Source organism: Girardinichthys multiradiatus, chromosome 20 (genome assembly GCF_021462225.1).
Source record: "Girardinichthys multiradiatus isolate DD_20200921_A chromosome 20, DD_fGirMul_XY1, whole genome shotgun sequence".
Classification (NCBI taxonomy): Eukaryota; Metazoa; Chordata; class Actinopteri; order Cyprinodontiformes; family Goodeidae; genus Girardinichthys; species Girardinichthys multiradiatus.
The window spans coordinates 3,994,024-4,007,268 of NC_061812.1; the positions used below are offsets into that span (position 1 = coordinate 3,994,024).

The 13,245-nt window shown below is 42.2% G+C and overlaps 2 protein-coding genes across 7 annotated transcripts in view; both read right to left on the minus strand.

Moving 5' to 3' along the window:
• The window catches only part of LOC124856956 (nuclear factor 7, ovary-like), a 605,901-nt gene that overhangs the window by 430,973 nt on the left and 161,683 nt on the right, over positions 1-13,245 (minus strand). The window lies entirely within an intron of this gene.
• raly (RALY heterogeneous nuclear ribonucleoprotein) overlaps positions 1-13,245 on the minus strand; it is a 100,407-nt gene that overhangs the window by 22,502 nt on the left and 64,660 nt on the right. For all 6 annotated transcript variants that reach the window (XM_047347974.1, XM_047347970.1, XM_047347971.1 and 3 more), the window contains 2 exons: positions 1,254-1,326; positions 768-815 (listed from right to left, as the gene is read on the minus strand). In XM_047347974.1, the coding sequence (XP_047203930.1) occupies positions 768-815; positions 1,254-1,326 (121 nt within the window). The remainder of the gene's footprint in view (positions 1-767; positions 816-1,253; positions 1,327-13,245) is intronic.

A 13,245-nucleotide genomic window follows, 5' to 3' on the forward strand; every position in this document is an offset into this window, starting at 1 on the left:
AATCTACAAGTGCCACCAAGTGATCAAATATTTTTTTTGCTTAATTAGTCAAAAGACAAGGGCAACTCCTATATGAGCATCTGGCTGCAGATTCAGCTCAGAAGCTACTTCTGCCTCAGTAGGCCCAAAACCATCCTCAATGACTTTCTCCACGCGGGACTGTTTGACCTGGGGAACTGCAGGTAGACGTCGCAGGTCACTAAACGTCTGCACCAACAATACCTTCCAAGGTCAATAAGAACTCAGTTTTTTATCATACTTAAAAGTGTGCATTGGTATTATTTTATCCAGATTTTAAAAGCACGGAGTTGCACTTTTAACTTCTTCATACATAATTCATAAGGACATAAAATCTGTCTTCTTCTGTCTTTGTCAGGAAAAAGATGTACTGTCTCACCATTGTGGTGCTGTTTACTGTCAGAAGACTATCCTTATGAGACCAAGATAATTTATTATATCAATCAATTGACAATAATTGATGATTGATGTATTCACCTGTTTGTTTTTTGGCAGTGTGCATTGATTTCTTTACTTTTGCTCTCAAAGGTTACAATTACCATGTGTTCTCCAGTGATAATTTCCCAATTTTTGGTACTTCTGTGCAGTCTTGGTTTAACAACACACCAATAGAGCACTTTAAAGCTGCTTTTCCTCTGTTGTTGCTGAAATATGTTCTATTTTTGGACTCAGTGAACTCCTAAATGTTCTCATAGCTAACACAACAACAGAGAGGCTGGGTGTTCAAACACTGTTAGTCACCTTCTCACCTGTCATAAAAGTCCTCTCTGTAGTGATCATAGTCAAACTCATGGCCACTGAAAGAGAAACAGGACAATTTAGGGCCTGAACAAAACAAATACAAAGGTTCTCATAGTTCAATGACAGCACCCAACTTGAATGAACCTGAGAACAAAAGCTTTTCATGCTGCAAAGAAACCACAACATACCCAAACAGCTGTTTAAAAATCTGCAATAGATAAATTCTCTCGGTCGAGAGAATTTATGCACCAAGAAGCATGCATAAACTGGATCTATGATTAAAAAATGAAAGCAGAAGTAAAATCCTGCATTTTTAACCTTCAAGTCCTGAATTCATCATTAATGTTGGTGTTTAGAAGACAAACATTCAGGGTACCTGAACCCCACACGATAAAAGTCAAGATTTGGAATCAAACTAGTTTTTTATGCAGAAGCACTTAGATATCAGCTCAGAAAATGACGCTGAAATCAGTCTAATTAATGACAGGACATACTTGTAGAGGGCAGCAGATGAGCGCTTCAGGCCTTTGGGTCTGTTTGGCCTCGGTTCTCCTGCCATGTTTATGTCTGATGGAAAAAAGTAGAAAAAAATGAATAGAAAACATTTTCTTCACTTAAGAAAGGCTTCATTTCTTTAAAACAACGTTTAAATCACAGATGCATTCTGAGAAGCAGAGAAGATAACGTCATGTGTTGTGGCAGGACGTCCACTAGAGGAAGCTGTTGAGCTATTTTAAAACGTCTGTAATAAACTCAGCTTTCCTCATCAGTGGAGCCATCTAACGCTGATGACAATCATCCATCCATGAAGAGTTGGAGAGGGAAATAAACCCTCAGGAACGTCTGACAGCTGAACTATGTGACATTATGAAGGTGGCTCATCTGAGTCTGCAGCAACCCTTTGTGTAAAGCACTTTGAGGGATCACAACAATTAAAAAAGCTCTTTGTAAATTCAGTTCATTTACCATTTTTACCATTCCCCTTTAATCCACGTTCAATACTTGGTGATCTGCAAACTTTACAGCCCAAATAACCTTTTTTACCCCAAGTCCTGCTGAATAAAACTTGATTAGAGCTGTAAATGTTGCCTGACCGTTTGAAAAAAGACAGCTCCCAATTTTTTAATAAATATTTACTGTAGTAAATTTCTCATTTTTAAGAACCACCAATCTATTTCTTTTTCAAGGTTTTAAAATGAACAAAAACATGAAACTTCTACAAAATGAGAAAGGATACATTTTCTTCCTTGGGATGTTGATATTTGTGGAAAATAAAAGCACATAGTTTCCAGCCTAATGACAAAAATAGGTTAAAAATATTACTGGTACATTTAGTGTCGCTGTGGAAATTCAGTTCAAATATTCCATGAAAAAACAGAAAAGCAGCTAAAACCTGCATTTCTTTTTAGTTTTTAGGAGCCATTGTGGAAGGTCCAAAGGTCGCCAACCCCTGATCTAAACAGACCCAACTCTTTCTTTCAAATGTGGTCAAACTACAGGTCAAATTACAGAATGATGGTGTTTTCACACCTGAGATGTTTGGCCTGTTAAATGTGTACACAGCAATCACACCAGGGTGCGGACCAAAACAACGGTACCAAGACCATTTGGAGGAGGTGGTCTCCGTACGGTTCCAAACAAATTGTAGCGGTTCATTTTTGGTGTGAATTTGATCCGGCCTCAATCCGAGACATCTACCAGGTGAACGCTGCAAGCTTGAGCCAAATGCTCTTCACATAGCCAGGTTTGCATTGCATTGTGGGATGCGGTGGAGGGAAGAAACTAATAAACAATGGGCGCCTGTCTTTCTTAAAGCTTAAAGCCCTATCCGACTCTCAAGACGTATTCTCAAAATGATTCGATATACGTCTCAGACAATTTGACCTGAAATCTTTCCCAGAAGCACATTAATGAGCAGATTATAGTCTCCATGTTTTCTACTAGCGCAGAACATCTGACCAATAAACAGACAACGTTCTCCTACAGTTTGTAGTGACCGGTTCTGGTTCGCTTGGGGCTTTCTGTGTGAAAAGAAAGGGAACCACCAGAAAAAAGTCACAACTCATCAACAGGTTCGGACCAAAGTAAATTAACTAGAGGTGTGAAAACGCCCTTAATTAGAAGACATGTTCCACATGGTATAAGAATGAAGATGATCTTTAAGGATGGGGACAATCAGAACTTTCACACTGGACAAATTCATTGATTTGGTTTGGTAAGCATGTAACACTGCAGGCTGAGACCATTGCAGTCTTTACGAGGACAGGCTTTAATGTGGAAGTGGGTAAAAACTGCTTGTGTTCAGGCTAGAGATACAGAGTGGACTGTGGAGTGAATCCATGCTTAGATTCTCAGTCTATGTTGTCTCCATGACTGCCTTTATTAAACCTCAAGTCTTAATATAATTAAACATTTACTGGATATGATAAACAGATAAATAATTAGCACAATATATTTTCCAAAAAGGATCATTTTCCGTTTTCTGTAAAGAGGACAGCTTGCCAGTCAGCATTCTCATTTTTCTTTAAATGGCTTTCATTTTATTTGAGTTTTATTACTGCAGGTTTTTACTTATTGTTAAGATTTATTTTTAATGAATGATGGAACAAATATTAAGTGCAGAGTATTTGCAGGCTGTTAGAGGCGCGTTGCCCAAGGTGACCTTCCTTGAACTGTAGTTTTATTGAGAAGGTCGATGTTGGCCGACCAAACATGGAGTGAGAACGGTTTCTGACAAATCATGTCTCTTTCAAATGTATTAAGCTGTGAAAATTATCCATATCTTTGCTGTCAGGAAAAATCCCCTCATATTTCTATTTTTGTTGATTTTTGTTCTGCTGTTCACCTCTGTTTGTGTTCAATGATAAATATTCATTGAAAAGTAAGTGTGGTTTTGAGCAAAAATTAAGATTTTACATTTAGAGGAAAGATTTGCGTTTTAGAGTGGATGAATGAAGTTGGACAAACACTGATACACCTCTGATCCAATGAGGAGGACAGGCTATGTCTGCCAAGGAGAACCAACGAAGTGAAGTGGAAAGAAAAGTATTCGTATTTGGTTTTGTTTATTACTCATTTAAATTTGAAAACTCTGGTGTGTCGTTGTATTCTGCCCTTTTCCTCTAATACCCCTAAATAAAATCTAGTGCATCTGTTGGCTTTCAGAGGTCAACTAATTAGTAAAAAAGAGTCCAGCTGTGTGTAATTTGTACTGAGGATGAATGCAACTGTTCTGGTTCTGGCCTCAGAGGTTTGTTAGAGAACATTAGAGAACATCCAGCATCATAAAGACCAAGGAACCCAGCAGACGGGTCAGGGAGAACGTTCTGGAGACGTTTAAAGCAGGCTCAGGTTCTACAACAATATTCCAAGCTTTAAACAGAGAAGACAGAGAATGATGTAAGAAGTCCTGTTTACAGTTTACCTGGTAGTCATGTAGGAGACGCAGAAACATGCTTTTCTGGAAACTACTGACTCAACTGGTTGAATACTGTAAATATGTGTAACGGGGTTTTATTTTAACATCACTATTGATGTGAAGTTTGTCAAAATCGGTTTATTTATTCTTCAAATTCATTTTATTTGATCAAGAATTAATTTGTTTCCTGACTTTTATTGCTATATACATTTTTTATGTTACTCTTGTCAGTTGGTGGTTACCATAGCAACCAGTAACAGTCAGCTCTTCCCCTTTTTCTGTTGCTGTCTGTTACTGTGGGGCAGAAACTGCTGGAGCTGCTAACCACCAACTTGTTTATTTGTCTCTTGTTAGAATAAATACAGAGAACCAGAATGTGTCTGTCGCGAAGTCAACCTGCTGGATCAGAACGAACAAGATGGGTCACATCTGGTGCCGTGACCTCGTGACAACTGAAGATCAGCCTTGAGCTAATCTGACCTCCAGTGGGTTAAAGTCAGACTCCACATGAATATTCAGGTTTTACTGGTGATACAGCAATTTACGGATCAGATGATTAGCACAGCATTCTAGCATCCTTCTGCTAGCATTTACATATTACTGTATGAGTTTATTTGTTCTTCAGCCTTTTTGATATCTATCTAACAGTGTGTTATTTTTGGAGAAAAAGTCTTATCAGCTACCGTGGTTAACAAAAAAACAAACAAAAAACAACAAAGCAAAAATAATTTTGTCTTGATACAGCATTTTTTTGTTGTTCATTTTGTGAAATCTATATATACTTTATTTTCCCTCATTTGATTTGTGACATATTCGAGTAGGAATGACAGAAGAGTTCGATATTCAACATAATACAGAATTAATTGAACATGGGGACACATTTTAGAGGAGTGAGTTTTGGTAGAGAAACAATGTTATACACAAGATCACCACCTCATCTAAGTTATATGGGTTCTCCAGGTTATGGCAGAGGGATTCCTACTAACACTCATGAGTGTGGGGCTGATTTATTCAATGGGCACAATGTCCAGAGCCCTCATACCTCTTCCCCAATTCATCCCCAGCCTAGTGAAACCGATGCTACATTGAAACATTTAAGTGTTCTAATCACAGAACTAGGAAAACACATAGGAGATTCAGTCACGGCAAGGCTACTGTCAGATAAAGACACTGTAACTAACCAGACCAGAGAAGGCAAATGCGTACAAGCTTGTGGCACTACAGTTGACCACACACAGCTCACCATGGCACTTAAATGGGATGTCAAAGAACCTCCCATTTTTCGTGGTGATGTAACTGACAAAAGCTCTGTTCTTGAATGGGTCGATCTGATGTCAATGTATTTGAAAAAGAAGAACGTTAGCATTACAGATCAGCCTGGTGAGATTATGGATAAGTTAATGGGAAGAGCCAGAGATGTTGTAAGAATAGGTATAGGTATATGTCGAACTGCAACCTGAAGCAATTTATGCAATCCTCAAACATTTCAGTGACTTCACATACTCGTGCTTGCCTCTCGCTGACTTCTATAGTACACTTCCCAGAGCTAATGAGAGTCCAATTGATTACTGGGTTCGTCTGAATAAAGCAGCTGATATAGCTGAGGAGTGTCTCCAGCGTCAAAGGAAAAGCATAGGTGACATCAGTAAAGAGGTGGCCATGATGTTTGTGAGACACTGCAATGAACCTTCACTGTCTGTTGTATTCAAGAACAAATTGGCACACAGTTGGACAGCTAAAGAGGTGCAAGAGAGGATTGATGAATATCATAGGGGAATGAAATTCAAACAAAGTAAATTTACAGCAGAGAGCCACCCCAGACAAGCTGTTTCAGTGATGAGCAATACCACACAGGAGGGTGGGAGAATGGAGACAGAAGTTATGATGCATTCCCACAAGCAGAATGTGAGTCAACCCCTACAAAGCGTGGAATTCACTACAATACAGAACAGCATGGAGAAGATCACTGAGATGCTTGGTGATGTATTGAGTAGTCTGACTACTTCTTCAAGGCCTACTGCCTTCCGAGGCCACAATAACTCATTCCAGAGAAGGAGGGTCTCAGGGCCCAGAGGTTGTACCATCTGTAGTGAAAGCTCTCACTCTACTATCGCTCACTGCCAGCTACATCGCTTGTGTTTTCTATGTCACCAGCCAGGCCACATGAAGTTTCAGTACCCTAACTTGTCCTCTCCACTGAATCAGTCTGCACCAATCTCTCCTTCCCATCAGGAAAACTAGACAGGCCACATTTTGAGAGGGACAGTGTGAGCCTGAGTGAAAATTGCCTCAGCAGTGATTTACAGTCAGTATATGAGTCAGCCTGTGAGAGCTTTCCCAGCCAGAAGACAGTAATTCTCCAGAGTACACAGCGTTTAAATGGCAGTGATAGTTTGTTCTACACACCTGTAGTAATTAATGGATGTATTACTGTGTCTGCTATGTTGGATACAGGTTCCATGGCATGTTCTGTGAGTGAGGCTGTGGAAGAGAAGCTCATTGCTGCAGGCATTTTGAGCAGTGATTTTCAGCACAATCTAGATCTTGTTTTAATTGGATGTGGAGGACAAAGAGCCCATCCAAAGAGAGTTTGTGATCTACAGTTTGAAGTATATGGATGCACAGTATACGTGCCCACTTTAGTTGTTCCTGGTCAAGTGGATGAGCTTATCTTAGGAACAAATGTGATCAAGTATGTGACATATAAACTCAAGGAGTCAGGCAAATACTGGGAAATTATTTCTGAAACTTCTGGTCCTAACAATAAAGGGCATAATGACTCCCTTGCTATGTTTACTGGGATTCATCAGTGGAAAGGTGAACTTGTGCCAGACATCGTAGGCACAGTTAAACTCACCAGTGCTGTGACACTGTTGCCTGGACATGAACACTTGGTTTGGGGAAAGCTCCCGGAGAAGTCACGTGGGGCCCCAGGATGCACTGTGATTGTTGAACCAACACAGTCTCATTGTATTCCAAGAAATGTTCTTGTTGGCAGAGTGGTGACTCCCCTGTGAGGTGATGGATGGATCCCTATGAAGGTCATAAACCCAACAGATAAGTCAATCACAATCAAGAGAAATGCAAAGCTGGCTGATGTGTACCCATGCTTGGCTGTTGAGGAAATGCAGATCAATGCCAGCTCATATCTGAAGTCCAATGGACAACACATCAAAGCTGAAAAGGATTCAGATTTGTCAGACATGGCTGAGGCCCTGACAGAATGTGGCTTAAGTGATCTGGACCTTCATTCTTGTGAGGTATCAGATGGCTGTAAAAGAGAAATGTATAAGCTTGCTCTGAAATATTCTGACATCTTCTCAAAGCATAGACTAGATTGTGGTGAAGTGAAAGACTTATTCCACAGAATCCACCTCGTAGATGAAAGACCTTTCAAACTTCCTTACAGGCGTGTGCCCCCAGCTCACTACCAAAAGCTGCAGATGACACTGAATGAAATGGAAGACAAGGGCATCATTAGGAAATCATGCAGTGAGTTTGCTTCACCACTTGTCTTAGTCTGGAAGAGAAATGGAGAACTCCGCATCTGTACTGACTTCCGATGGCTAAATGCACGTACAGTTAAGGACGCACACCCTCTTCCACACCAAGCAGATTGTCTTGCTGCTATGGGAGGCAATGCACTGTTCAGCTCTATGGACCTCATGTCTGGGTTTTACAATATTCCCCTGCACGAAGAGCACAAGAAGTTCGCTGCCTTTGCCTCACCTGTTAGTCTTCATGAGTATAACAGGCTCACTCATGGACTTTGTAATAGCCCAGCTAGCTTCATGCGCATGATGATGATTTTTGGAGATCAGAATTTCATGAGCTTACTTTGTTACCTTGATGACTTGCTGGTTTTCGCACCCAGTGAGGAGGAGGCCATAAAGAGGCTTGAGATGGTCTTTGAACGGTTGCATACACACAACCTCAAACTGGCCCCCAAGAAGTGTCACCTTCTGCACCACTCAGTCCACTTCTTGGGCCATGTCATTGATAGCAGTGGTGTGTCAACAGACCCTGCCAAAGTAGAAGCTATAACTAAGATGTCCAAGTCAGATCTGATGTTTCCTGATAGCCAAATACCCTTCCCTAAGATGATCAAGTCGTTCCTGGGCTTAGTCATGTGGTACCAACGTTTTATACCAAACTGCTCTTCTGTGGCAAAGCCTCTCTTTGGACTGACATCTCAAACAAAGAACAACAGCTCAAACAAAGGGAGAGGGCGTAAACGTCCACGTACTTACAAAAAGCTCACAGCTGCAAACTGGACTCCTGAATGTGACCAAGCTTGACAAAACCTTAAAGAAGCACTGCTCAATAATGCTATATTGGCTCACCCTGACTTCTCCAAGCCATTCATCCTTTCCACTGACGCATCGTCTGATGGCTTAGGTGCTGTACTATCCCAATTTACTGAAGGTGATGAACGGGCTCGTCCTATAGCATTTGCCAGTAAGACCTTGAACAAGGCTCAGAGTAAATACCCTGCTCACCGGTTGGAGTTCTTGGCACTAAAATGGGCAGTGTGTGAGAAAGCTTGGACAGATAATTCAATTCAATTCAAAAATACTTTATTAATCCCACAGGGAAATTAAATGTTGTTGTAGCTCATATTATGAAGGTTTCTTCAAAGAGCCGTTGTAGATGCTGATGGCTGTGGGCAGGAAGGATCTCCTGTAGCGCTCCGTCTTACAGCAGATCTGACGAAGCCTCTGACTGAAGACACTCTGTTGTTGTAGGACAGTCTGATGAAGAGGATGCTCAGGGTTCTCCATAATGTTCTTCATTTTATGAAGAATCCATCTTTCCACAATGATCTCCAGAGGTTCCAGAAGAGTCCCCAGAACAGAGCCAGCCTTTTTTATCAGCTTGTTGAGCTTTTTTAAGTCCCTGGCTCTGATGCTGCTTCCCCAGCAGATGATGGCAGAAGAGATCACACTTTCCACAACAGACTTATAGAAGATATGCAGCATCTTGCTGCAAACACCAAAGGACCTAAGCTTCCTCAAGAAGTACAGTCTGCTCTGTCCCTTCTTGTAGATGGCTTCACAGTTGCATGTCCACTCTAGTCTGTTGTCCAGGTGAACACCGAGGTATTTATACTCCTCCACCACCTCCACTTCTTCTCCCATGATAGTAATAGTTTTTGACTTATTCCTTTTTCTCTTAAAATCTACAATCATCTCCTTTGTTTTAGTCACGTTCAAAATGAGATGATTGTTTCCACACCATGCCACAAAGCGGTCCACCACCTTCCTGTACTCAGCTTCTTGTCCATCTCTGATCCACCCCACGACTGCAGAATCATTCGAGTATTTCTGCAGAGGACAGGAGTCTGTCTTGTACTGGAAGTCTGAGGTGTACAGAGTGAAAAGGAATGGTGAGAGTACAGTCCCCTGTGGTGCTCCTGCGCTGCTGACTACCTGGTTAGACAAACAACCCTTCAGTCTCACAAACTGTGGTCTGTTTGTCAGGTAGTCTTTGATCCAGGAGATTGTTGAGGCCTCCACCTGAGTCTTCTGGAGTTTCTGACAAAGCAAATCAGGTTGGATTGTATTAAATGCACTGGAGAAATAAAAGAACATGATCCTCAAAGTGCTACTGGCTTTGTCCAGATGACAGTGGGTTTGTTGAAGCAGGTATATGATGGCATCTTCAACTCCAACTCAACAGCGATAAGCAAACTGAAGGGAGTCCTGATGGTTTACTGTTTGCTTACTCTGGTGGGCCAACAGGAGTCTCTCTAGGACCTTCATGATGTGAGATGTCAGGGCAACAGGTCTATAGTCATTGAGAACTGATGGGTGAGTTTTCTTTGGTACCGGAACAAGACAGGAGATCTTCCACAACAGCGGAACCTTCTTCTGGGCCAGGCTAAGGTTGAAGAGGTGCTGCAGAATCCCACAGAGCTGCTCTGCACAGCCCTTCAGGACTCTAGGGCTGACATGATCTGGACCTGCAGCCTTATTCCTTTTCAGTCTCTCCAGTTGTCTCTTGACCTGATTTCTTGAGACACACAGGTGGAAGGGGGAAGCAAAGGAAGCATCAGCATCTTCTGATGTGGTTGAAGGCAAACATGTAGAAGCAGAAGAGTCTAGGGCTGAGGTGGAAGATAAAAAATGTGAGGTGTTACTGGACAGCTGTGGGTCCTGTGGGTCAAAGGAAGGTGGAATGTCTGTTTGGCTGTGAGCAGGAGAGGAGGATGCTGAGCTTGTTTCTGAACTGAACCTATTGAAGAATGTGTTCAGTTCATTGGCTCTGTCCAGACCTTCATTGGTCTGATCATCCTTCTGCTTGAAGCCTGTGATCTTCTTCATCCCTGTCCACACATCTCTGATATTGTTTTGCTGGAGCTTGCTCTCCAGCTTCTTCTTGTACACCTCCTTGCTGTCTCTTAACTTGACTTTAAGTTGCTTCTGTATACTCCTCAATAATTCTCTGTCTCCCTCTCTGAAGGCTCTTTTTGTCTTGTTAAGTAGGTCCTTCAGGTCACTGGTGATCCAAGGTTTGTTATTGGGGAAGCATCGCACGGTTCTGGTGGGGATGATGTTATCCACACAGAAGTTTATATAGTCGATTACACACTCAATCATGGCATTGATGTCCTCTCCATGTGGCTGGCACAGTGAGTCCCAGTCTGTAGCCTCAAAGCAACCTTGCAGAGCTTCTTCAGCTTCCTGTGACCATTTTCTCACAGTCCTAGTTTATTACAGGTTGCCTCTGAACAAGGGGCTTATATTTCGAGCAGAGAAAAACAAGATTGTGATCTGATTTGCCTAGAGGAGGTCTTTTGTTTTCTCTGGTAGAGCAGCTGACAAACTGTTGAAATGTTGGAATTGTAGCAGAGAGTGAAGCATGGTTAAAATCACCAGAAATTCCCACAAAAGCATTGGGGTTTTGTGTCTGTAGCTTAGCAACAACTGAGCTGATGGCATCACATGCAGTGTCAGCAACAGCGGAAGGTGGAACGTAAACTGTTGCCAAAATAACACGGGTGAACTCTCTCGGTAAATAATATGGACGAAAACTTACTGCCAACAGTTCAATATCTGGACTGCAGAGATGACACTTCACAGTAACATGTCCTGGATTACACTATCTGTTGTTCACAAGTACTGCCAGTCCACCTCTTTTACATTTGCCGCTCCTCTTTAAATCTCTGTCAGCTCGTATGGTTAAAAAGCCCGGCAGAGAGACGCTGGAGTCGGGGATATGGTCCTGCAGCCATGTCTAATAACAACCCACTTGCCCATTTCCTTACCAAATCAAAGCTTGATGCATGTGAGCAACGCTGGGTTGCAAAGCTGGCTGCTTATGATTTTGATATCAAGTACGTACCCGGGCCAAAAAATGTTGTTGCAGATGCCCTTAGTCGAGAGCCTTTTGCTGGGAGAAGGATAAGTCAGCATCTGATCAGTGAACTATACAGATGTCTGTTAGAGGAGTCTGAGAGTCTATCTGGAGGAGATATTCAAGAGGTTTTCAGAGAGTCAAATATTCGTCAAGCCACCCAGAAACCTTCACGCCGAAGCACAGTGACATCACCCAACAAAACAACCCCTTCAGTCAGCTCTTTGTCTGCATCAGAGGTGTCAGCTCTCCTAGACTGTCAATAATTGGGATATAGCCACAAGAATCATATCTACAGTGTTGGTGTACCACATCCAGAGTGTGATGTCCACTGGCCAAGATGTATTGCCATCATTTTCCAAACAAGATCTTAGGCACAGACAACAACAAAATGCTGACCTAGCAAGAGTAATATTCTATGTTGAATGACATCGTAAACCATCAAGGAGGGAGAGACATAAGGAAACCGTGAGTGCTTTGAGGCTTATGAGGCAGTGGGACAAACTGGTGATAGAGGACGGTATTTTGTACCGTGTGTCTAAGGATCTAATCACCAGGAAGAAGAGACACCAATACATTGTGCCTTTGTCACTCAAAGAGGATGCTTTACATGGGTGTCATGACGATGCAGGTCACCAAGGTCAAGACAGAACCTTCTCCCTTGTGAAACAGCGGTTCTACTGGTGTTTTATGGAGAAGGATGTAAGAGATCATGTTAAGCACTGTGCCAGGTGTGTAGTTGGTAAAACACCAGACCCGGATGGCCGAGCACCACTTGAGAGCATTATAACTACAGCACCATTGGAATTAGTATGCATAGATTTCTGGACAGCAGAAGATTCCAAGAACTGTACTATTGATGTTCTCGTTGTGACTGACAATTTTACCAAGCTGGCACACGCCTTCTATTGTCCTGATCAGGCAGCCAAGCAAGTAGCACGGAAACTGTGGGATAATTTCTTCTGTTACTATGGATTCCCTGAAAGAGTACATTCAGATCAAGGAGCAAACCTTGAGAGCGAGTTGATGTCAGCCCTTCTTCAGGTCTCTGGTGTAAAAAAGTCTCACACCACAGCCTATCATCCAATGGGAAATGGATCTGCTGAGCGCTTCAACCGTACCTTGGGGAATATGATTAGAACTCTTCCACCACGTGCAAAACATGTTTGGCCTCAGATGTTACACACCTTGACATTCATGTACAATAGCACCATTCATGAGACAACTGGATTTACATCTTTTTATCTAATGTTCGGCCGAGTTCCCCGCCTCCCTGTTGACGTCCTGTTCAAATCTGCTCTGAGAGACAACAGTGAAGTCTCATTCCCACAGTTCATGAAAGAGCTAAGAAAAGATCTTCATGAAGCCATGATGGTGGCAGAGAAACGTTCAAGTGATGAACAAAGGCGGCAAGCCACACATACAACAAGAGAGTCAAAGGTGTGGAGATTGAAATTGGTGACAGAGTTCTCTTAGCAAACAAAGCAGAGAGAGCTCGAAGGAAGCTGGCAGACAGATGGGGAGAAGTGGTCTATATTGTGGTCAGCAGCAATCCTCAGATCCACACCTTTGAAGTCCGCCATCCCATCTCAGGTCAGACAAAAGTGGTTCACCGTAATTTGTTGCTATGTGTAAACTTCCTGCCAGTCATGCCCGAAGCTGGTGAAAGTGCTTCTCATATCTCATCCTCTGCTTCAGTTGGAAATGAGGCT